The 26,095-nt window shown below is 40.3% G+C and overlaps 1 protein-coding gene across 1 annotated transcript in view; it reads left to right on the top strand.

Annotated features, from left to right (window-relative positions):
- Nucleotides 1–25,877, top strand: part of LOC141014939 (receptor activity-modifying protein 3-like) — a 33,716-nt gene extending 7,839 nt beyond the window's left edge. The window contains exons 2-4 of the mRNA XM_073488882.1: nt 14,925–14,954; nt 15,423–15,582; nt 23,971–25,877. Coding sequence (XP_073344983.1) covers nt 14,925–14,954; nt 15,423–15,582; nt 23,971–24,226 — 446 coding nt within the window. The 3' untranslated portion in view covers nt 24,227–25,877. The remainder of the gene's footprint in view (nt 1–14,924; nt 14,955–15,422; nt 15,583–23,970) is intronic.
- Nucleotides 25,878–26,095: the final 218 nt, after the last annotated feature.

Genomic DNA, 26,095 nt, shown 5'->3' with positions numbered 1-26,095 from the left:
AATCAAGTGTGGAAAAACATGTACAGACACTATCTCTGGTTCTGCATATCAGTTTTGATCCTTCATGTCTAAAATTGTGCATCCAACAATTGTATAGCACTCTTTTGATATTTAAGGTTTGGATTCTTTCTCTTGCTTTTATTTTTGGATATTAATGGCTAAATGAATTGTACCAATTTCACAGCGTCAACATAGTTAGGCCTACTTAAAGTAATTATGGGGATGGGGTTGAATTATATCTCTTTATATCTTAATAATGTTGGGACAGGCTTTGTCTTTTTAAAAAGTGAAACATAATGTTCAGTCCAACTTCTCATCCCAATGATTTTCATAGTCCCTTAGTGAAGCGTTACAATAAAAAGTAGTGTAAGGGATTACTATTTGAACTTTAGTGATATATTACAGTTACTCATTACATAACACTCTGTTACTTTGACAGTTTGTTAGCTGTCTTAAAGAGAGTTTGGTCTGGCACATGCTATCTTTGGAGCTATGTTGTGAGCTCGTGCTAACGTTATCTCCCCACCGATAACCCGACATTCCAGAGTGGTTTTGGGTTTGTAGGCTTCACTGTGATGACAGCACATCTGGAGGGCTAACACCGAGGCTAACGTTACGCTAGCTGTTTATGTTGGGTAAATGCCTCTAAAACTGTAGGCCTGCTGCCTGATAAACGTCGTGTTTTCTGTTGGGTGTGGAGGCTGTTAAGTGACAGCGCTGACAGAGCTGTGCTGAGGAAATGAACTAACTAATGACTCTTGCTGCTGAGAGATTTATAAAGTTTTTACACTGAGCAATATAAGAAGGCCTAATTGAGTACATTTTTCAAATTACCAATACTTTTATGGTTCATGTGTTTTAGCACCAATTGGCCCCATAAGCAACGCAGCTGCGAGTGTCAGACAGTGTGTTTATTCATGCAGAAGCCGGATTAGAGTCAGAATAAGTTTTGATTAGTTTTTAATTAACACACTAGACAGCAAAGAGAGACACTTCCACTAACTCTACTCCACTGGTGTTGCTGCAGCTCTCCCTGGTATTGGACCCGAACAAAGATGTCAGTGAAGGTTTTTGATTCGTTAATAACCTTAAAACAGCCCAGTCTGTACTCACAGTGTCTGACTTGGTGTTGCAATCTGAATTTATCTCTGTCCGTCCTCCTCCCTGCCTCCTCTGCTGTCTTTTCTCTCTTGCCCTTTTGTCTCTCAGACAGGATGATGAACAGCTTGTTGGCACTGTCCTGACTGGCTCCGAGGCAGAGGTCCTTGGCACGGCTGGTCAGACCGCTGACAGAAATAAGGCCTTTTTGCTCAGTTTCTTTACATGCAGGAAACGGGTTATATTAGATAGCTGCTTAATGGATTTTGACAAAAACAGTCAGGTTGATAGATCTCACCTCGAAGTCACTGTGTTTTCTAAATTACACTGATTAATGGGGGTACGTATTTGTGTTTTTATCAGACGTCAGTGGTCTCAACCTCCATGCGTCTGTCTGTTCAGCAGCTATATCGGAGTGATAATGCATTCCTCTGCTGTGCTCTGGCTTTTATCACACAGATTGTGGTGGAGGAGAGTAATTCATGCCCAGAAACAAGCTGACACCTTTATTACCGATCAGCTGTGTGGAGGTCTGCATTATTATGGCACAAAAGTGTTTACTGCTGCTGTGGCTCAACAAGTTTGGCCATTTAAAGGGGCACTATGTCGTTTTGGAGAACAAATTCAAACACAGACTTTTAATATTTACAATATTAATGAGGTAATAATGCAAGTTCAGAAATATAACTGAATTAACAAGCTGTTCTCAGAGGAAAATAAGGTCCCCAGAACACTGTTTGAAGCTAGAAAGGTGGCAGGGTCCGCCACATATAAACAAAGTAAAATCAGTCAATGAAGATTTTTCTCTTCTGGTTAAAATGTCTTCCCCAAAACTACAGAGTGCACCTTTAAGGAAAAGTGCATCAATTCTATCTGTCATTTTGACTTAAGGAGGCAGAAAATTGAGGCCCAATGATCGGGCAGACGGGCTTGTTGTGAACTTTATATCATGGTGCCAAGCCTGAATATAAACAGCTTATTTGTCTGAAAGGGAAAAGTAGCCCATTTCGACTGAATGTCTAAATTTATAGCATCGTCTTCGTCTGTGTAGCCATGCGACTGTTATTCCTCTTCGAAGCATTTGGTGTTTTTCTAAAAGCCTACATAAAGAGGATAATTAATGCCTGCCATGATGTGAATCCAAACAACAAATGTTTGCCTTTTGTTGGATGCAAATGTTCCAGTGGAGCTTGTTTTTGTGGTTTGTCAAAGAGGGGATGATACAGAGTGGCTTTAGGCCGTTTTTTGGCTTTTATGTTTTAATATTAAACACTTGTCTAGAGTTGAAGAGTGCACGGGGGAATACTGATGAAAGCCTGGATTGCGTAGACTGTCTAATGCTGTTTTTCCGGTTAATTATCTATGTTAGCGAAGAGCGACTGGGAATTTTTAAAATGGGCTGATTCTGCCAATTCACTGTGTCCATGCTCCTTATCTGTCACCAGCAGCCTGCGCTTTGCATCTGAAACTGTTAACGCTCATATGAATACACTTTTACACAAGACAAATGCTAAAAAAGAATCATTTTTAATGACGCTGTTTTTTCGTTGAGATGCTCCAGCGCTGGCTAAATGTTGACGAGATGCTCAGTGCAGCAGCTCAAACAGGCCATGATAGCTCATAGACAGATGGATTTTCTCCACGGGGGCCTATTCCGCTCAAGCTTGGCTGTAATTTTCCTCTCCACATGGTAAATGGACTGCATTTATATAGAGCTGTTATCCCAAAAGCCCTTCATGGAGCCTGACAGTCACCCACCTTATGCTGTCGAACGACAGCCCAGCAATCATAAGCAGACCTGCTGCACCACCTTACTGTCTGCCGCCCAACAACACACATACAAACAGTGTAATAGGTAAAAAAAAAGAGCATTTCTCTCCGGAAAGTCCCCCATAATTGATTCTCTTCTCCGCCACTGGCATTTTATTTCTGTCTTTCTCCGTCATGGTTGTCCAGTGTCCCACCTCTCCTCCTCCCCCTCTTCCTGCTTTTGTTTGCCAAGTACCCAGAGTCCCCCCCCCCCCGTCTTGCACATCTGTGTCACTCTCCAGTCTCCTCTTCCTCTCTCTCCTCCTTGACCTCTATTAGATCCCCCGACATGGAAGAGTCCACTCGGACAGACACAGCCTGGACACTTCTACTGAGGCCTGCCAGAAGGAAAAGTCCTCTGGGCTTTCAAGCCAAGAAGTGATACTTAACTTCAATGTGGTTTATTTTATCCATCCGGGACCAGTTTTGGATCAAAATCAAATCTGTTGCAACATGCGCTAAACCAGAAGTATAAAATATTTTGCCTTTAGTGCACAAATCGCCCTCCAGATTTACCCCCTTTCTACTTTTTCCACCTTCACGATGGCTTTTCCCCCCCCTTGCTTCCCTTATTCACTCTCCGTCTGAATTAATTTTTGTTCGCCTCACCTGCCACATCAGCCGGGAGGTGAATAATAATCACCCGGCAGTCAATCACCGAGGGCTTCTTTGCTGTGAGTCCCACAGACCGTTTTTTATGAGGAAGTGATTGCTTTTGTCCGTGAGCAAAATAACTTCAAACTGAGCTGAGGACATCTAAATAAGTCACATTGTGTGCCTGGCAGGTTCGCCTCTCCTGTGGCTGTGGGCATTTTTGGAAATGTGATAAACATCTGAAGCTTGTCACTGAGGCTGAGGCTTCAGAGCAGCAGCAGCTGATGGTAAACTGGGGAGAAATCAAGATTTTAACATCGTCTCACTCACTGACAGATGACACATCCAGATTTAATATGATGTTCTTTAAGTTGTAATATTTGTGGGATATGAACTGGGAAACGTGTAAACAACTAGCAGTGCCAACCAGACAGATTGCTTCCACTGATTGTAGTGCTGTAAAAATGTTAGTATTCCCCTTCATATCAAACACTGGGAAGTTTTTTTAATTAGTATGAAGGTTGGAATCTTGACTGCTGTTGACTCAGAAACAGCTGGAATAGATAGAGCAACAGACGAAGAGGATTTAAAGGCAAAAGCAGCTGTGTCCTCTAATGATTTTCACTGCACTGCCATGAAACCTTTCAGTCACCTTTGCTGAAAATAAGGCTACATAAACAACATAAAACATAAAATAAAGACATAAAATCTATTGCAAATCAGGACGATGTAAAATCCAGAAAAACATATATATATTTATAAACTTGCAGTTTTTGCAGATGGTATAAAGTGAAGTATCTATCTAACAATGGATTGAATGAGCCATTATAATAACATATTATATATAATATCTGATATCAGCCAGCCAGGATCTACATGCAGTATGAAGGAGGGTCCTTCATGACCACAGCTACAGAAAATCAGTTTTAAAATGAATCTCACTCTCATAAGTTATTAGTGTGTGCCAGTGAAGAGTTATTTACCCATAATAGCCTTAATGCTTCCGCAGAACATTTTCAGCCCGGAGACAGAAATGCAATTTGTGGGATAATGATGTAGCATTTTTTTGGATAACAATAGAGACAATACAAGCTATTGAGCAGTGACAGTTGAAACACTGACCAATTTCTCAGACTGAGCAAAGATTTTACCCAAGTCAGTGCAAGATTTAGTTAAATTAACAGAAAACAGCAGTTTATCACACCATGAATCCAAATGCACGCTAATGTTTGTTAGCCACATCAACTTAAAGGAGAACTATTATGCTTTTTTCGATTTTCTCCTTTCCTTCACTGTGTTATATAGGTTCTTGTGCATATATAAGGTCTTGAAAGTTAAAAAGACTAAATTCAACTCATCTCTCCCACAGAAAACACCGCCTCAAATGCCTCATCAGTAGTCCCGCCTTTAATTCCATGACATAATCCTACAACCATGTCACACATTTGCATAATATATGCCTATATGCAAGGTAGAAGTGAAGCTGACTGAAGGCGGCAAAAACAGGACAGAGCTGACTGGAGACACGGTGAGCAGTGCTGGCTCAGGCATGCGTGAGCTGACCAATCAGAGCAGACTGGGTATTTTGGAGGAGGGCCTTAAAGAGACAGGAGCTAAAACAGAACGTTTCAGACAGAGAGGGAATACAGAGCTGCAGCACTGGACAGTATGAGAAAACTGATTGAGCATTAAAGCATGTAAACCTATTCTAGTAGTAATCCAAAATAAAATGAACCTGAAGATGTAATATTTTGTAATATTTCTCCTTTTTCAATGTTTTGTTTACAGCAAGTAGCAATAAAGAAAAGAAAAACAACAATGCAGCTTTAATTCTTTGTCAAAGACATTCTTTGCCACTGCAAAAACAATGTCTTAGTTGCTCAGGAAAATCCACAATCCTCACTGTCGACCACATTTTCCACTGTGTGTAGAAAATGTCACTTTAATATCTAATATCGGCCAGCTAGGATTGACCTTCAGTGTGGAGGAGGGTCCTTCATGACCACCGTTTTGTTACGTTACCCATGCATGATAGCCTAAATGCTACCTCAGAAGCATTTCAACCTTGAAAGGAAAATGCCTGATGAATGATGGAGCATTTTTTGGGGATAACAACAGAAAACATGTAATAATTGAACAGTGATATTAAAGTGATAAAACCTAATAGATATAAATGAGTGGGTGCAGTGACTATAAATACAATACATCTACTCTAATATCATTCTATTAGTTGAAACACAGACCAATTTCTCAGACTAAGAAAAACCTTTGCAAGATTTAGTTTTATTTGTTGTTGTACAGAGAACTACAGTTTATAACAACACGAGGATGGATCTAGTTAATATTCTATTCTTACCCAATTGCATTCTTTCTGCTCTCTTTTTAAACTTGGACGAGCAAAGATCTGTTTTCATAAACTAACAACAAGTAGCAGTGACTCTCTGCGACCTAATTTGCCCAGAGCAGGTCAGCGTTTCTATCACAACAACATCCTCTTCTTGTTGTTTTGTCAAGAGAGGACACCACGATGGCCTCTTGTGCTGGAGGTCTACTACAAGGTCGTTCATTCTCCTGTCAGAGAGCTCTGCTGATAACGGGGCTGACCGACAGTCTGTCACTGCCTGTCAAGGGTTATAACTACTGGAAGGTCAAACTGATGGGACGCTTGTGGAAACAGTGCTGTACCTCCTGCCTCCAGTTTTGTTCACCTCTGTCCAGCTCTTGCCAACATTAATTAAATATCAACATACCAATTTTGGTAGATCAGCATCACTATTATAAGGCTACATTCATTCAAGTCGACTGAAGTCAACAAACTGATGGAGCTGTTTGTTGAGGAGTATGAAGACTGAGTGGAGGGCAGTAGATATGGCATCCACTTGCAGTATTTGTGGTAATACATGGTGTCAGAGCACACAACCGATGGAAAGTTCCTGCCTACATGTTGGCATCCTTTATAGCCACAGAGAAAATAAACTATCTCAGGGAGGAAGAGGGGAGATAAGTAGCAACTTCCTCTGTGTGGCAGGAAGAATCTGGGAAACACTTGTGTGTGAGGCTGCTTATCATCGGATTTTGTTTGTTCAGCATGCTTAATTTGATTAAAGTAATTAAATTAAGTCCTAAAAGCTATTATAACAGTAGAAATGATGGATTCACGTGTTATTTTAAGATTTTCCTCACACTCTCTACATCACACCCTTCAACACCTGACATTCACTTTAGCTCTGCTTCTGTCCGCCGTAGTTAAAAGGATTTTTATTCATTTGTCGGGGGAGTGAAAATTTCCCTTAAAAGCGAGCTCCCTGTAGCTGTCTGCCTCAGTGACCTCAGTCGGATAACCGCCGTCATTGTTCGAGGGGCTGTGAATTCCCCTGGATCTGAGAGGAGAAAGGGATAACTTTTTTCCCCTCATAAAAGCAACATTATTTTAAATGTTTTATCTCGCTAAAGACAAGGTGAAAAATAAAGGTTTTCTGTGTAACATAAAATCCATTATTTTGGGTCCCTCCAGCTCCTTTAAATTGTTTTATTATTGTCAAACTCTTGTCCATATTATGGTTCCTGCAAAAAACGTCTGCTTGTCAGTGCGTCACAAACACCTCATGTGACCTCTTCTCTAAAATAAGGTATCCATTCTGTTCCTTTGCTTCCCCGGCTTAGATGGCATCTGCAATACAATCAAAACAAACATTTTCCTTCAAAGGCTTGTGTTCTCATTGATCTAGCTTTGCTTGCTTTTTTCTGTGCAGATGGTGAACACGGGTGGTGGTCAGCTTGAAAGCAAAGAACTCAATGATCTTCAAAGCATCTCCAAAGATCAGAGAGGGCGGTCAGGGTTTTATTTATGAATGCTGCTCGCAGATGAGAATGAGCTGCAAATTTGTTCGGACATGCAGAGTTGTTGCTTGATTCACCTCACATGTCCGCGGTTTGTTCAAAAACACTAAAGTGGTCTTCACTGCTGCGGTGTGTACAACGACACAGCACTATAACTGCTGCTCTTTAAGGTCACTTATTGTAGAAGGTGGGACTTTTATTTATTTTTTGTTTATAAAGCAGGATTAGCCGCTATATGAATATTTGAGAGTGAAAGTATTCAGTATTCCTGTATTCAGAAGCGCTGCCTTCAAACAACCCGTCAGGACTTTTGTGAGGTTGTGATGTCACAACTGTATAGTCACCGCCCTCGGCCACGCCCCCAGCACAGCTGTGGTTGCAAAAACACCACACTCTCTACATGCAGAGACAAGTTGGGTGGTGCCTGCTTAGGCCTGTGGGAGATGACCAATCAGCACAGACTGGGCTTTTTGGGAGGGAGGGGCCTTAAAGAGACAGGCAATAAAAAACAAAGCGTTCAGACAGAAGGCGAATAGAGGTGCTGCAGCGATGGACAATATGAGAACAATAATGTGTTTTTGAACATTAAAGCATGTAAACATTTTGAAGCGGTGACAGTTGTCTTAGCCTAATTAAAGGCAAATGAGACTATGAGTAGGAAGAGTTTGAAGCTGTGCATTTCTCTCTGCCTGTAGAAACCTCAGCTGGTTCTCCATGACTTTGGTCCGTCTGTTTCTGCAGAAAGATTAAAAGACAAATGGTGTAGCAGGAAGAGAAAGAGACAAAGGGCCACCTGAATTATTTCCCTTTTTAATGTCTCAGATTAGATGTTAAACAGAGGACACATTATTGCTGTGGGCATAGATACAGAGTCGGATAAGACCTTCTTCATATCCTGCTCGGCATGCATTATTCAGTCTCTCCATGTGTTTAAACTAATGTCATTAAATCAAAAGTTCCATTTGCAGAAAAAGTGCAGCCGAACGCAAAAACTTCTCCTCTCCAATTAAATCTGACAGTTATTTGAACTGATAACTTCCTGTTGTGATGACGATGACAACGAGGCAGACCTGAAATGAGGCTGAGGTAGTTAAACGAGCCCTGCCACTTGTGCCTGTGATGTGAATCTGTTTGGACAGTGCTGGCGGTTCATCTACTTTCTTTCATCTTCTATTTTCCTCTCATCTATATTTATCTTGCCAAGCTAACAGGCAGTGGATGACAGCATGACAGTGTGCCAACTGAGCGGATACTCGACTGGCAAGCTGTCAGAATGTGTGTAACACCTACATACACCTTGATCTAATCCGCTCCTAGTTTAAAATAGCTCCGCTTTACCTGCATAATTTACACAAGTTTAATGCCGTTCTAATGTAGCGCCAAGACTACATGTCAGTTGACTCCAGAGTTCTGGTTGAGTGCAGAGATTGTTTGCCATTATCGACAAGTCGTAGCAATAATCGTTAAGGTTCTTGCTTATAGGTACAAACAACCTCCTCAAATGGAAGTTGTTTTTCGTGGGTTTGATATAGAGGCTTGAAGGAAGATAATAATTGCAGCCTGTTGGTGTTTTGCTAATTTTAAACCCCCACATGCAGAGAATCTAATGACTATCCTGCAGTGTGGGTACTTCCTTTCTTTATACAATACATCAAGGACCAAAAAAAACACTTAATTATCCCCACTTTTGTTCAATCTTTATTTTCTGCTTGCTTTTCAAGAGTCTGTTATTACTCTATAAATAGCAGTTGTAGTTTATTTTCAAATTAAAGCACCCCTCTGATAAGGCAGGAGCCATGCACAGTGTTATTCAAAGCCAGAGAGCTCTTTGAATATGCTATTAACATGTTAATTTGCCAGCATGATACTCTGCATGCACTATGATGTTTAATAAAACTTTGATGTTGACATGCAGTCACTTTCCTTTTTTCATAATCACAACTGATCTGATTATATAGTGAAGAGCCGGGCTTGATCCATGAGCAGCACCGTCCACAGTGGCAGGAAAGGCTTCATCAGCATGAAGCTCTGCGTGTGTGCTGCTCTGACGCCTGGCCAGCTGTCAGCAGCAGCGGCGGTCACAGCTCTGTGAACCTCAGTGAAGAGGCATCAGACTGCCTGATAAATGGTACGAGAATATGGGGGGCGGCTCAATGAATGAACACATATGAGATCCATCCGTCCACGTCTGACTGATGAGAGATTTAACGATTCAGTCGTTTATAGTAGCCCGAGATTAAATTACTGTTTCTAATGAGAAGCTGTGGATGAATGTCGAATTGATTACTTTTTCAAATGTTCAATTAACTTTTTCCAAGCAGTGAAATATGAAGAACATATGATGCCATACGAAGAACACAGGCGGTCAGTTATCTGTCGTTCACAGCTCAGCTCGTGCGGTTCAGAAACAACTTACACACGGAGCTACTGTAAATGGATACTCGTGGTTTCAGTAAATTGAAAAGGCATTGCTACAATCTACAGCTCACAGCCTGTAAGTCCACTGCAGATAAATTGCATCGCTGCTATTCATCCTCTCTGCAGAGGGATGGGAGGAGATGCAGCTGGAAGTCTCTTATGGGCGATTTGTCGCTTATAGTCTCAGCTGTTCCGCTATGCTACGGATGAAGAGCTCTTTGCTTTTCTAGACCGTGAAAAGGATACCATACAGGTATATAAGCTGTATGCAAACCTCAATCAATATTTTATATAAATAATTACATAAATGCCTACTTGTAATATGAAAGGACCGTTCACACTCCCAATGCGTCAAATACAGCAGCCTGGTCAGCTGCCCTACATTTTAGTTATGTTTGACACTGTAGTTACCCCTCTTGCATCATTTCTGGATGCTCCCTTCTAGTGCAGTACTGGGTCATATGCAGGACCTTCCCCTGGAAGACCAGATCTCCTGTAGTTCTTCAGATTTATGACATATTTTCACACATGATTCCCCAGCCTGTTTCTGGCCTGTTTCTGGCACTGTACACCGTGTAGTCCACTGTTCTGTTGAGCCTCGTCCCCCTCATAGAGTGAGAGATACACAGAGAAAAAAACAAGAAAAAAAGAAATATTCAAGTAAATATCAGATGTCCTAAGAAATGGGGGATGCATTTTGGATAATGTGTCGTACCTTGTTCTGTTACTCACTGGGATCCCGCCGTGTCAATCATCATTTTTTAATCAGTTTTAATACCTTAACCTAACATGTTTGTCAGCAAGCTTTATTTATACTATATTGAAAGATGAACCACATTGGATTCTTGATCTTTTGGGACAAATAAGTTGAGCTAACAGATGCTGGCAGAAGTTTCATATTTAGCTGACAAATATGAGCGATGCATCTTGGCAAGAAATATGTGAATAAGCCTGTTGTGGAAACTGTTGATTAATTACTTTAAATTCATCAGGTGGCCAAACAACTCTGAATAACTGATAATGTTGCTTATCTGCCAGGGCTACTATTTGCTAACAAGTTACAAGGTGATAATGTCAGCATTATGTTTACAGCTCGTTCCCCTCCGCCTCCAAGTGGCAAAAAAGTTCACTGATATTCTCCCTGCTTTCTAAATCCAGAGCGCTTCTGATTTGGCAAACTGTCACACACCAGGATGAGAGAGGCACCAAGCTGCTTTAAGTCATCCTCTGGCATGAATCACTCTATAAATCAACCAAATCTCTCTCACACACACTCACTCACTGCAGATCTGCCTATGTTCAATCAGTTCATTAAGCTGGTATAGTAGATTTAGTGCCAAACTTCCCCCCGCTGTTGTGCAGAGCTCCGGCTGAAGGGAATCCTGCTGCTAGATTGTTGCTACAGGTTATTTTCATCAGTTCCTCCATCCTGCTTGTGTTTATTAATAACGTAGGAGACAAACAGTCGCTACCAAGTCTCTTCGGAGGGTCTAAATTTGTCAAGTGCGTATGAGAATTTTTTGAGCAGGAATAAGAAACCGGATGAAAGTGTGAACAAGCTCGTCAAAGCGGTGACAAAGAAGCAGAATCGGCTGTCATCAGTTAATTTAGAGTGAGGATTGATTTGTTCCATTCTAGTGTTTCTCGTCAGTACAAAATGTGTGGTTGGAGTTTTTTTCATAACAGAAAGCACACTATATGTAGTATTTATCATAGCAGCTTTTAATTATTTTAACGCGATTACTGAGAATACTGGAACAGGCAATATATTCTTAGATGACTTTAACATTTACATGCATTTACTGGCTGTTGAGCCGGCCCAGCAGGATGACTCACATCACACTGGCCTGCATGGTGAGGCTGTCTCTGAGCTGCTCCATCTTTGTATCACCAGTAGGTCACTTAAGTCTTCTAACCAGGGCTTAATGGTTGTAAATTGTGTGTGTTTTTATGATCTGTTGTCACTTATGTTTTAAGTTTTATCATAAGTTATGTCATAATAACCTGTGACATAATCTTTCGTGAAATGTTGTTCTCACAGAGCTTGTGCCACCGTAAGTGGCTTGTTATTAAAGAGTGCAGGCGGGGTATTTGTTTTTGCTGATTCCTGCCACACAGGAGCTGCTTATGTGCTCAAGCTCATGTCTTTATGTTGGATGTTACCCACGATATGTTATTTTTGGACTCGCCAGCATGAGGCTTATTGTCAGGAGAAATGAAATGCAAGACCTGTGGGAACCAGAGGGCTGAAAGCCAAGTTTTGAAGTCAGTGATGAGATATTTCAAAGAGCGCAATTTTTAGAGTGCAATCTTCCATGTCATTTGATTTGGTGTGTTGATTAGCGGATACAAAGACAGACGTCTGGTTCAGAGCATCTAAGAATACTTGAGAAATGATTTTCTGTCTGTCTGTGAATTCCCTTATGAAGAAAGGACAGGAAACTGGATTTCATGTCTGGAGATATGGGATGGATTTGACTTTGTGACTTCTCACTAGCTCGGGGATTCTCAGGCAAAGCCCTGAGCAGGCTCTTAGTCCCATCCAGTCCAGCTGAGGGTGACCCGGCTGTCACCTTCAGAGCCCCTTTTGTTCTGAGTCCCTGTTACCTTTTAAGGTCTCTAAAAGCTTCTACTAGTGTCCCCTTTCTTGTCAAAACCCATCACTGACAAGAATCCTGTTCATTCTTGCTCTTAGCAGGCTTTTTCAGTTCTTTATAAATAGTATAAAGGACAATGTTCAGTTCAGTTGTCCAAAGGTTTTCACTGGCACATGGGGAAATGTAAATCCCTAACTGGAGTAGCAGCAGCTACGACAGCTGGTTGTCGGAAAGAGGAGGGAAGATTTTCCATTAAAATATGAAGCTAACTGAACCATATATTTGAGGCTGTTTTCAGGACACTATTCTCCATTATTTTGCAGAGTTTGGTTCATTTAAAAGAAGTGTGCTTCTGGCACAAATCTTTAAATTAAAGGGTGCATAATGATTCCCAAAAGGTAGCCATATTAAATTTTATTCAGGTCATCACAACTCATCGCCGATCTGGCTGAAATGTTCAGCTCTGCCATAAAACACCTCATTTATTCTGCACTCTGCTCGGCTTAGAAAGAAAAAAAAAACAGGTTGGCACAGTTAAGGGACCCAACTCACAGAAATATTTCATCAGGATTTTTCACCCTCGACACTTGCCAGCTGGCTTAACCCCAGGACAAAGTGTTAATTGTTAGCTTAAGATGTAGAGGTTTCCCCTGTTTTCCAGTCTTTATGCTAAGCTAGCTGTGGATTTATATTTAGCACACAGGCACCAACACGTTCTCATCCCATCTCGCCAAATACAGCAGCTAGGTCAGTGGCCTTAAGCTTCAAACTATGATGCTCTACCTGCCCCTCTAGTGTCAGTTTTGCATGTCAAAGTCCTGCAGTCATATTAGCAATAATACGTTATATGCTATGTGCTGGTAGACTTTCAAATTAAGGCATACTGACTAACAGTTGCATATTGTGACATAATACAACTTTTACAAGTACAATACAGCAAAAACTACTTGGTTGGAACTACGCTCTGTCTCGTAACTTACAGTAATGTGAATTACGTCAGTGACATGACTCATATTACTTAAAAACACGTCACTTCTTAACTCCTGGTCACACACAGGATGTGAACTCCAGTCTCTGGAGGTAAGGTCCAGTGTATGACCCATCCAACCACTCTGGCCACCCCCAACACAGTCTCGTCTTGCTCTTTATATTACTGCGTGAAAGCAGTGACACTACAACAGTACCTACAATATTAAATTTGAAGTGCAGGGACACTGACCAGGCTGCTGTGTTTGACGCATTGTGTGTGAGAGATGAGAGTGGTATCAATGTTCTCATCAAACTCTTAAGCGTATTTTACAAAATGTCTGAAAACCTTCTACGTTCCTTACATTTGTATTTCAGTCTTGTCAGGGTGAAATCATAGAATACCTAAAATGAAACCAAGCAACAATCTACTCATACACTTCCATGAGTAGTTCTAACTACAATATTCTCGAAAAACGCACTAGGAGAAACACTTTTATCACATCACAAACACTCAAAACATCCCTACATGCTCAAACAGGGAAGACTCTATATTTAGCGTGCTAACTTGGTAACAGTCTGTGTCCTGCTGTGGGGCGTCTTTCAAACCGATTCTTCGCTTTGTGAGCGTGCCACTTCAAAGGGAGATACACCTTCCTGTGCAGCAGCACGTCTTGCTTTGGTCACTCATAGCACCCCGCTGCAGTAACAATGAGCTGCCGTGTGCAGGAGTTTGGATCAGAGAACTTAGAGGATTCTCACTCCCTCTGTGGGTTTCTCTTTCTTCACCTCTGCTGGAGATTCACCACAGAACTCAAAATATGGAGAAATGAAAGGACAGAAAATTGAAAACACAGTGTTTGTCGCAAATAATGGATTTACTCCATCATGAAAATGTTCACATCAATGGATTATATCCACGTTGCAGAGATTATCCTGCTTACCTCTGATGTGTCACTAACAATGTGCTCCAGTCGATCAGAAATATTAGCCCACAGTAGTGTTACAAAGATTATTTTATATACTGTAGTGAATATGAACAATGACAAAGAACCTGGTGTTTGCAACTCCTCATCTAACAGCTCACTGTGGCTGTTACTACTTGTAAAATTACCACCTGCAATATTTAACTGATCCACAGAGAAATACAGTAAATGTTACAAAAGTAAAAAAAGTGCTTGATGATTACCTGAAATTAAAGCAGATGGCAGCAATTCATATCTTCAGTTAAGAAGTACAATGCAGTATCTGCAGGTGCCATGTTCTCCATGTTATTTGCCCATTAAAGGCTTTAAATGTGAAACAAGATCGATGGGAAGTGGAATTAGCAGTAACCTAACACAGCAGATCGCAGTTCAAATTATACTCTTGGGAAGGTTTTCACTGAAATCTATTTTTAAGTCTGAAGTAAATCTGGATCAGTCAACCTGCCGTTCTGTAGATTTAGAGGGTACAAGCATTCAGTCAGGACATAGTCCTAAGGTCACAGAAAAAAGGAGTGATGTTTGTTTGCGTACCAAAAATGTAAAGAAATAAATGACTGTTTTCTTATTGAACATATTTAACTTGGTCTAAATTATTTCTTCTTTTGTTTCTTTACAGCCAATGTCTGGATAATGAGAGGGTTGTCAGGTAAGCACATCCATCCATCCATCCATCCATCCATCCATCCATCCATCCAATCAACATATAATAAGATGAAACTGTATCAGTATCTGAGGAAAACTCATTATCGCAGAAAAATAGCAACAAGAAGAAACAGCAGAGAAAAGGGAGGATTGTGGTATTGAGACATATTGAAACTGACATTTCGACTGTTTCAATAACATGGTGGGTAAAAATGAAAGTAAGTCTGAAAAATATAGATATATAATATATGTTACAGCTTTATGACAGAACATAATGAGAAAAAGGAAAATGTCAAAAAATGCGTGCAGTAAGCTTAAACAGCTCATAAATAATACAAGAATACAAGCCAAACAACCAGGAACATCCATCTTTGTCATGTTTCATCTGAGTCACTATATCAGAGGCTACACACACAACTGAGGGTACATGACCTATAAATGCTCTGCTCTTTTCTTCTTTGTGTCCTCTCAGCCGCTGACAGTTTCAACATAGAGCCCACTCCCCCCCGGTCGATGAAACTCTGCAATGAATCCCGTCTGCAGTGGGAGGTGGAGGTCTGTGGAGAGGGCTTCAAGCGGGACATGGATCGCATAGATCCACAGAACTGGTGTAACCTCACACACTTTATAATGTATGACCATATCTAATATTAACTGAGTCTAAATAACCGCTTTGCAAATGTTAATGATGTGTTTTGTGGTCGAAGATTGGTTAGGTTTAGGTGTCAAAACAACGTGGTTAGGTTTAGGAAAACATTGTGGCTTGGGTTAAAGTATGTTACTTATATAAGGTAACTCACTGTTGACTTTTGGTTTCACATGGGACATGAACAACGCTCTGCTGGGTGAAAGTGCTGTGTTTGTTTCACCCACCCATCCACCCTGTCCGTTTTCCTACACAGACTTTGTCGCTCTTATACTACTCCACCTGACTTCCTCATTTGCTGTTGTAATAATAACTATGGCCACTAGAGGTCCTAACAATAAACTGACCATGAGCCGTAATAAGCTGCGTGAGGAGTCAACCTATATGGTTGTTTTCTGATGAGGATGGCCTGTTATCGGCCATTACAGCTCATTGGGCCATATATTGCGCAGTATTTTGTTTTTAAAGGTTGAGTATACAATGAGGTCCAGATGAAAAATTAGAAAAGCTCTCTCGGCCATTTTGCATGCACTTTTTCAGATGCCCATGTCTTCTCTAGTTGTTTTCTGTAAAGTCACATACGGTGGTACAGGTGGTGCTTATGTAATCATGAGGTAAATATAAAACTGTGCAACACCTGTCAGGCTTTATGTTGCACTGCGCAGTACATCTGTTGAAAACAAATGCAGATAAACCTTCTGGATATGCAGCTCAGTGTTTTCAACCTTGTTGTTTACATTTTTGGAAGTTGTGCATCTCTGTATAGTTCCTGTTTGCACTGTGCAGACAGCATCATCTGGTTCACTGTTGATCCTAAAGAAAAAGTCTGAAGCTCCAAAGTTAAACGTCATTGACAAATCAGTGGGTAGATAATGGTGGTAGGTATCTGCTCAGAGCACAAGATCTGTTTGTATCTGAATAATGTCTTTAAATTCATTTATACCCCGACTACATCCTGCATAGGTATGCATTTATCTTCATCACATGTAGCAGAGGCATTCATTTAGACACACACCCCCACACACAGCATCAGCTCGGTTGTAACTGCATTTTGAGGCATTTATCAAAGCCTAACCTGATTTTCTATGTTCTCCAAATGGATTATCAGCAGCATCATACACTCTTCTTTGTGTCCTTGAGGGGATTTCAACAACAGCAAGTACCTTTTGGCTGGTTTCTCAAATATTTTCTGGTGTTCTTCGCCATTAAATGGTTTCCTTATTATTCAGACTCCAGCAGAGTGAAGCATCTCTTCCCTTTAAGAGGGAGCTTATAAATTAGGTAATCGGGAAACTACACTGGAGGCAGCTTTTACGAGGAGCTACAGACAACATTTGTCATTTTGTACAACCAGAAGAAAGGCGTGAAGGATAAAAGACATCTGGACTCTGAGTTCTTATCTTTAATACTCCTCTTCTCTCAAGTATAGTTGTCTTCCTGTCTGAGTGCTCTATATTTGGAGTTTTACTAGTCGTCAGTCCTTCACATAGATTGCTATGAAGACTGTAATCCATCTCAGCCTCCTGCAGCTGGTTGGATGTCTGTGGGTTGGAGAACACAGTTGGAGGTTTGCTTCTCAAAACCAGAGCTGTTTTTTCGAGAAGTGTCTGAGCCCTGACCACCCATCTCTTCCTATCTTTATCCAGATTTTCACCTCATTCCATCCGCTCACCTTTGGCCTCTCACGTTTTTTTCTTTAACAGCGCAGCCAGAAGGCGAGGGGGGAGAGAGCCACGAGGCTGGTTTCTTGTGCAATAATGTACTCATGGGAGATTCAAATGGACGTCAAAATAATGATTGAGTCACAGATTTTTGGGAAAAATTCAGAGATTCTGAGAACCAACAGCTTCATCCATCAGGACTTTTTTACTAACATTTCTTTCCAGGAAAATCTGTCAGAGCTTCATGCTGTTTTCCAGTAACAGTGTTTTACACATAAAGAGTTTCGCCCATTCACAAACAGATTTATTTCGGTGATTATGAGAAAGGCGAATGTAAGATTAGGTTAAGCTTTGAGAAAGAATTAACCACATCAAGGCAATTATCACCCCATTGCAGTAGGCTTTATTGAGCATTTTAGCTTTCAGCTCATTGTTTTGAAGGGTAGGGATAAGCTGGTTAACATAGTGGAAGATTCAGGGGCTAAAGAATCTGATATTTCCAACAGGAGATGGTGGAGACCAAAAACAAAGCTAAAAGAGTGGATTTTGGACTAACATTCATCAGGTGGACACACTCCAAATGAGTGTTGTGTTAAAGCTAGAGTCTACTTCCCCTGAGTGGCCCAACAAACCGTTAAATGCAGATTTTGCATTAAAAAATTAAATATGAATGGAATTTTTTAGCTCTGTGAAAAAGGAGGTATTAAAAAAAGATTTGCCAGTTCTCTTACTACTTTCAGCCGTCCCTCTCTTTCAGTTCTTTTCTCTCGTAATAGAAGCAGGCAGCCAAAATAAATAAGTCCTTCAGAAGCACATCAAAACAACTGCCACTGATTTTCAAGTACACATTAAACACTGACCTGAATTTATGTTCTGTCTCTGAATATGTAGCTGGGATTCTTCTGCTGTGGCTGTGTAGAAGTGTGTCAAGTTTTTACACTGTAGAGCTGAAGTCACAAGACATTTGTGTTAAAATTCATTAAAAAATAAAAGTCCAAGGTCTTTTCTGATTTTTGACCCGCTGGGTCTGAAGTCATTCATGTCAGGACTCGTCCAACTGGAGTCCAAATGATTTGTCTGAAATCCATCAGTTCTGCTGGCTGCACTACATGTCACAACCCTGTGGGATGAGGTGGATTTCACTATGTAAATTCATGAAGGAAAATGTATTCAAACCTGCTGAAAATGACAAAAATGAAAATGAACTAGAGTGATCCTGATTAGATAGATGATAAACTGAAGATAAGTGAAACTGTTTCAGGCGGTCTGATCGTGTGTTTCTGTGCAGCTGTGACATTGTCTTTCAGGGCCGTTTGACTTTCACTTTGAGAAGCACAGTGTCGTGTCTTCTTTCTTTCTTCCCTGCTGCTTTAAAGGAAACAGCATAACACAAGACTGTCCCACCAGGCCTATAAATAGTTTGATCCTTTCAAGTGCTGTTTTGCTCTACCTGAAGAGCAGGAAGGGTGGTGTAATGTCCGGACTCTGTTTTCCACATTTTGCTCATACTCTGCTTCTGCATTAGCAATGCGGCTCATTTAAAACGGAAGGATATGAAGAGGGATTTTTAAAGTATCTGAACCACCTTTAATGAAAATCTGATCCGTCAGTGATGCCTGACATAACAAACGTGACTGACAGATGAAAGATCAGAAGACACAAGAATAAAGTGTTTCATGTAGTGCGATGCACAGCGTGACTTGCTTTTCAAGGAACTCTGCCTGCACAAGGCCACTTTTTCATGAGAGAAATGATTCCCGTGGGTGTTTTGTGTTCAAAATTAATTAACATACAGCAACTGTGGATGATACACTGCAAAAACTCAAAATCTTACCAAGTATATTCATCTCAATTATAATTAAATATCTATTTACATTTAATATAAGACACAGTCACCTACAAAGCATTTCAGTAGCAATTTAATTGTTTTTTTTTTTACTTATTACAAGCAAAAAACACCTTGTTTTCATCATTTTTAAAACTTATTTTTAAGTGGCATTTTTTCCAGTGCACACAGACTTTCTCAGCAGCAGTGTACTCTGGAGCCTGGGAGAAGGCGATAAGAAGGCGAGAGGGAGAGGAAGGGAAAGAGCCAGAGAGTGGTGAGAAGGCTCTAGCCCGAAGAGCGAGGGGCCTCATGTTTAAACAAGCAGTGACCCCTGCAAAGCTTCCTCTATTTGATAAATGAGCCGTGCCTCTCTGCAGTGATAGCTGCTGGCCAAACACCCAGCCAGCGGGACTGTTGTTTGAAATGAGCCTGTATGAGCTTGTTGGTACACATAATAAAGGGTAAAGAGACACCACTAAGACACTCTGGGTGTATGTGTATGTGTGTGTGTGTGTGTGTGTGTGTGTGAATTTACACTTCATTCAGTCATTTACCTTTAATAACATAATGATTTTCTGCCCTGAGCAGTTTACAGCTCCAGGAGCAGCACCTTAACATTATCACACAAAAGCAGGAGAACAGTTGTGTTGGTCTGTCTTGAACATTTAATATTCACTGTTTGGAATTACAGTCAGTCCCTGTACAGACCAGATGCTGCTCTAAAGTCATCACAGCTTTTTCCTACTGCTGCTAATGACAACTAATGGACAATTTAGACGAGCAAGCGCCATTTTAAGTGTGTTATGTGGTCGCACGACTGGCGGGAGCCTGCGAGCCAGGCAGCCATGGAGCGAGAGGACGGCTAATGGTTTAAATAACTCAAAATACTAAACTAAAAAACTAAAAAACTAAAAAAGAGACTGTTGAAAAATCATTATAGAATTATGCACTGGCTGTCTTATGTCAAACTTTGCATTTCTTTATGATGCAACTTTATGTTTCTTTAGGATCAGTTTTCAATTATGTGCTGTGACAATGCTGTGCATATGGTCTGGTTAGACTTACGCACAAAAACGGCTTGGTTAGAGTGAGAAAAAGAAGATGTTTTGGCTTGAAATATCTGGTTTGGTCGCTACAAACCTTGGAAATTGTCCTGAGGTCTCAAACAAATGTTGAAACACAGTCTTGAACAGCGGTCACTGGCATGGCAGTCTTCCTTAATGTAACTCCAACACGGTCCGAGCCAGGTCAGAAACATCTAATGTGAACGTGATACAACTCGTTTTGTAGATGTGTAAATATGGCATGTAGTCTATGGCACGTAAAAATGTGAAGGCATCGGTGGTTTGTAGAAGTATTTACTGCCAACAGTGTAGCAGCTAGATATTAGCTGTAAGCTAGCTAGCAACAAACAAACTGTCCATTTCTGTGGGAGCGTTTCCGTGTGTGTGTTCAGCTCAGCCTCTGACTGATCACAGAACTCACCAGTAACTCCAGTTCTTTCGCTCTTCTCCCCTTTGCCTCCATCTGTTCACGTTTGGCAGATTTATAAAGCCTGGGATAGCCGCACATATTTTGTTCAAGTTGGAACATAAAGGGCTTTTGCATCCAACTGTCTGCTTGTGCATTTTGAATTTGTTTAAAATGTTTGTTTACGAAAAATTCACAAACAAGTTCTTACACTTGGCGTAAGAGGAAAACTGTATCGATAAAAGCAAATATGGCAATGAATCTAATCCTACATTACCCTGACTTTGTTTACTGTCATGCCACCTCCAAAAATTGGCTCATGTTCTGTCCGACAACACAGAGTCAGACTCGAGTCTCCATAATGACTTAAAAATACATTAAAGTACAGCAGAAAATGAAGCGTCAAAAAGAGAGACTCAGCAGCATCAATATTAAGTTCCAACTTCTGGCATCAGTGCAGTTACTCAACATGTTACATGAAGAGAACATGAATATTACAGTGTGTATAGTATTGATTAGCAGCAGCAGCATAATTCCAGTGTTTTCCATTAGGTTTAAGGCTAAAGTGAGACATTTAGGAAAATATGCTTTCGCTTTCTTGCATAGAGTAAAAGATCAATACCACTCTCCTGTTTGAACAGACAACAGCCAGATGGCTTATAAAGGGCAAAACAGAATGCTCTGCTCTGTTTAAAGAGAATTAAATCTGCCTAGCACCTTCAAAAGCTCACTAATTAACATCTAATACATGGCTTGTTTAATCTGCACAAAAGCCTAAATGTTAAAATGACAATTTCTGGTGTTGCATGCTTGAACTATTTCTTTGCCGGGAGCACGAGAGTCATTAGAGTCTTCACGTCTACGTCTCAGCGGGAAAGTGAATAACTGTATTTCTGAAAATGTTGAACTATTAAAAGTTTTCGCTTAACATTCATATTTAATGTTGCTCATATGAAGTGTAACAAAAGAAAAAAAAATCAGATTTACTTGTTTGCAGAGTCATTAGACAACAGAGACAAACAAACAACTGAAAGATAGGAGCAGCCTTTCATACATTATGTGTCTCTTATGTGATGCAGATGTAGAATAGATGCCATTTAAATCTCCGCCAGTAATGGGATCCATCTTCTATAAAAGGTATAGCTGGAGCTGCATCAGATAACCACATCTATAGGCGGACAGTTTTCCAGCCATTTAACAGATGTGTCATCTCTGTTGTGCTGTCTTGTGGAGCTACAAACCCCAGAACAGTTTTATCAGTGTGGGTTTCATTGGAAGCTTCGACGTCTCAGGGGTCTGAGTGATGAAAAAACATTCTGAGGAAAACATTTCTTCTTGTGGGCATTAAAGTGCTCAAATGAGATACTAAGCGCTGGCTCAGAAGATAAGCGTTTAGTGCAACTCTATCTGTATACCCAGAAACCTTAATATGTGTGTATGCATGTGCAAATATGCTCTTTGTATGCATAATGTATGTTCTGTATATGAGTTTTGAATACGGTTTGAATACCTGTAAGCTGCGTTGTGTTACATCTGGAAAATACCTTCAAATCTCTCTTATTCCCTCCAGTCCTGCATGCTATGTTTTGATCGCTTCTGCTCGAAAGCTCTGACACATATATTTTTTATTTCTCCTTCCGTCCTTTCATATTCGTCAGCTCCTAAATATTCTCTCTGCTGCCGTTTTCTCATCTCAGCAGTAGCATACATCGTTTGATCTGTTGGTATGCGCTGAAAAATCCTTACTCAGCTTACGATTTGTTTGATAGGAAACACCATTAACTTGGAACCCTAAAAATATGAAGTCAATAGCCTATATTAAGATTGCTTTCTCCTGTCCCCTACATCTGAACACATTAATCTAAATAGTGCTAAACTTTCAGTTTCCACATGAATATGAGCTTCCGCTGGTTTTATAATAAACTATTGCCGAGTTCAGATTTGACAGGAAGCTTTTCTCAGCAAAAAACTCTATTCTATTCCCAGTACTGTATCTCTATATACAGCATTCACACAATATATATATATATATATATATATATATATATATATATATATATATATATATATATATATATATATATATATATATATATCCCCTACAGACAGCATGTATGAGTTGCAGCACTTTAGCAAAGGGCTTCAAGACAATGGCTACAGCTTGACGTCAGAGCCTCACTTAAATGTGCTGTACAGAGGGCGGGTTGAAACAGTCTAATGTATTAGATTGTCTTTGTTTCTGGTATGTTTTCTGGTATCGGTTGCTGTTTTCTATTCTAAGTAGGAGACTGATTGTCAACACTGATGTTAACATGTTTGTTTTTTATTAGTTATAAAACAAAGCAGCAATAAAGCCTTACCGTCCGATTAGTGGATGTTTTGTAGGTGGTAACTTAATTCATCTAAATTTTGGTTGTGTGTGTAAGTATAAAAACTTAAAGGTGCAATATGTAAGAATAGATGCCTTGTATCTAAAGGGCATCTAAGCTAGGCTCGTTAGCTTTTGGAAAGGACTTTTTAAAGTGCAGGAAACAGGCTCAAAAAAGTAGGAAAATTAGCTTTAGCTGCAGTCGCTGTGGTTTGGTTGTTCACCTTTGCTCTATACGTCGTTACAATTTTACATTTTTGTTGTTTTTAAATTACAAATTGAATTGTATACTATATATATTATATCTAATATTATATGGTAAAAAATATGTTCAGGCAGATTCTGCTCTAAAATAAATTTTGACCAAATATCTAACACTGTTTTGGCAATAATAGTAAAATGCTTTTTACCTGCTGTTCCATTTCTTGCAGTTTAAATAATCACATATTGTCCAAATGATGTTAACCAGACATTTCCTCATGAGATTTGGAGCCGATGTGAGCGTAAATTGAGACAATATAACAGTTGCTCATTTCACCGTTCTGCTGGTGAATATCAATGACTCCTGAGTGTCATGAGGAAAAATCTGGACGTGAAGGATTGAGAATTCAGGATGGAGAAAGAGGGATTAGGGCTGGCTGAATGAATTTATCAAAGCAGAGCTCTAAGCCTGGAAAGCTCTGAGAAGGACCTGAACAGCAGTGAATGCCTCTTGAAATAGAGGAAAGTAGTGGGCTGAAAAGGAAAAGGAGGTATATCCCCAGTCACAATGATGGATTACTTTCCAAACCTCCAATGCTTTGATTAATACTAGCTTAACCGTAGTGTGGTATTAATGGTTTTGTGCCCTTCAGAGAACCTGGTGTATTAAAAGGTCATTGAGTTTTAATAGATGGAAACTGTCCACCTCCACAGCTACATGCATTTCATACCTTGAACTGTGTCCATTTTTTGATAAGTATGCTAAAAAAAGAAATTTAAGTACAAAGCTGATAAGATCAGAAGTCAGCAATTTTTTGTCTTACCTTTCTCTTCTTCTCTCCTCAGTGATTACCACCTCTTCACACTCTGCACAGAGACAAAGTCCCACTCCGCGCACTGCTACTGGCCCAACCCGCTGGTGGAGAGCTACATCATCCGCATACACAAGCACTTTTTCTCCAACTGCACCAATGGGCAGGTGGTATGGGTGGACCCGCCGGATTACACGCTAACCATCCTTATCCTCATCCCTGTTTTCCTCACATTGGCCATGATAGCCCTGGTGGTGTGGTGCAGCAAGAGGAGCGATATCCTGGCTTAGCAGTGGAGGGAGATGGAATAGGATGGAGAAGAGCGGGAGGAGGACTGAGTTTAAGATCCCAAACAATACTGTACAAAAGAGTGCGCAGAAGTTTTTGGAGGTTGCTTCAGTTGGTCGAATTACCCCACAAGAGGTGCTGCAAACCACATAAACCTCCAGTGGATGTGTGGAAAGTAGCGCCTGGTTGTACAAAGTTGTAGTTACTTTAATATTTTAATATATTATAGTCATTTTTCACACATTTGACACTGACATACTATCATTCAACATTTGCAACTCCTAAAATGGCCTCTTTTAGAACAGAATTTGACTGTGTGTAAATGCGTATTTGCTTTCTTGCACAGTAAATATGTATCTGGAGTCAGACGCTTGTTAGCTTAGCCTAGCATAAAGACTGGAAACGTGGGGAAACAGCTAACCTGGCTCTGTCCAAGTGTTAAAAACAAGTTGTGGACCAGTAATCAGGTGCAGTACTTCCTGGAGACATAAGGAAGTAACTGCACCTGACCCAGAAATACTATAACACCGAACTTCCTGTAAAATCTCAACGTGTTGCTTTGACACTTTGGTTTTTCTATGGACTAAACATACAAAATCAAATTTGTCATTGGTGAGCTATAGTTGCCAGTAGGCCTAAGTGGACTTTGTTATGTTCAGACAAATCCATTCTAGCTGTTTACCCTTGTTTCCCATGTTTAAGCTAAGCTAAGCTTCTCATTTAACTCTTGACAAGAAAGCAAATAAGCACATTTTATTAACTGTCAAACTATTCCTTCAAGACGCAGAAGATTTTAGTTATTACTTGACGTCATAACTTATTGGGTAACTTGACCAGCGGGACAATCAACCAAATCTCACTGCATTCTTCAAAGCTCATGGATCCTGAACCGTTGACCTCGGAGTTTCTTGTCGGAGCACTGTATCATTGCTGAAGGCCAAAGCATCCATCGAGCATTGGAGGCAGTGACTGAATGCTAAACTGGTGGGAATGTGACTCCAAGAGGACACCATGTGTCAGATACTTTAACATGACACTGATGGCATGGATACAAAAAGAAGCCAAATGTGGACCCAATATTAATTCTGTGAGTTTTATTTCACTGTTGAGTCACTCAATGGACTGTCACCACTGGAAAGGATACACTGGTGTGCAACCCAAAGACAACAAAGCAACACTATGATTCATATATTTCTGGACTTGAATTTCTTGTGTGACTACCTGAGCCTCAACGGACTGTTTTATAACAGTGTAACTTATCAGATACTGTTGGATAAAATATTGTTAATACTCACAAAGAGGGGATCTCAATGGAATCAAAGAATATGAACTGACATTGAGACCTCAAACTGTACAGCTATGCTCTCTGTCCGTGCTGTCTACTGTATCTGCATCGCCTCTCCAGTATTACCAGACACTGATGCTTTGAAGTGAATTCCTTTGGGGAAAGGCTTGATTTAATGTACGCACTTCATTGGTTCTTTGAACCGCAGTCCTCACCAGCCACAAGGCAAACTAAACCAAGCACTGCTTTTTTTTTATTTTCTTCCAAAGCATAAGGCATCAAAGTCTGTTTGTCAGCTCTCACCTGCACACTTTTGTCATGGAAACTCCTCAGCAAAAGTACATTGATTAAATCTCTCTTAAAATAAATGGTTGCTCTCCTTTTTTTCATGAACAAAGCATGTACACACAAAGTACACACAGACACTCAGTTCTTCTACCTTAGCTGTTTTGCATTTTCTTTTGTTACCGATGCAATAAAAAGTGTATTTTTTGATTTAATAAAATGACAACGTTGGCAACACATTGCACCGTAGCATCAGTGAAAATATATCCGTCAGATTGCTAGAAACCTTAGCCCCTCAAAA

Source organism: Pagrus major, chromosome 19, assembly GCF_040436345.1.
Source record: "Pagrus major chromosome 19, Pma_NU_1.0".
In the NCBI taxonomy this organism is placed as follows: Eukaryota; Metazoa; Chordata; class Actinopteri; order Spariformes; family Sparidae; genus Pagrus; species Pagrus major.
This window is presented reverse-complemented; position numbering and strand designations above follow the sequence as displayed.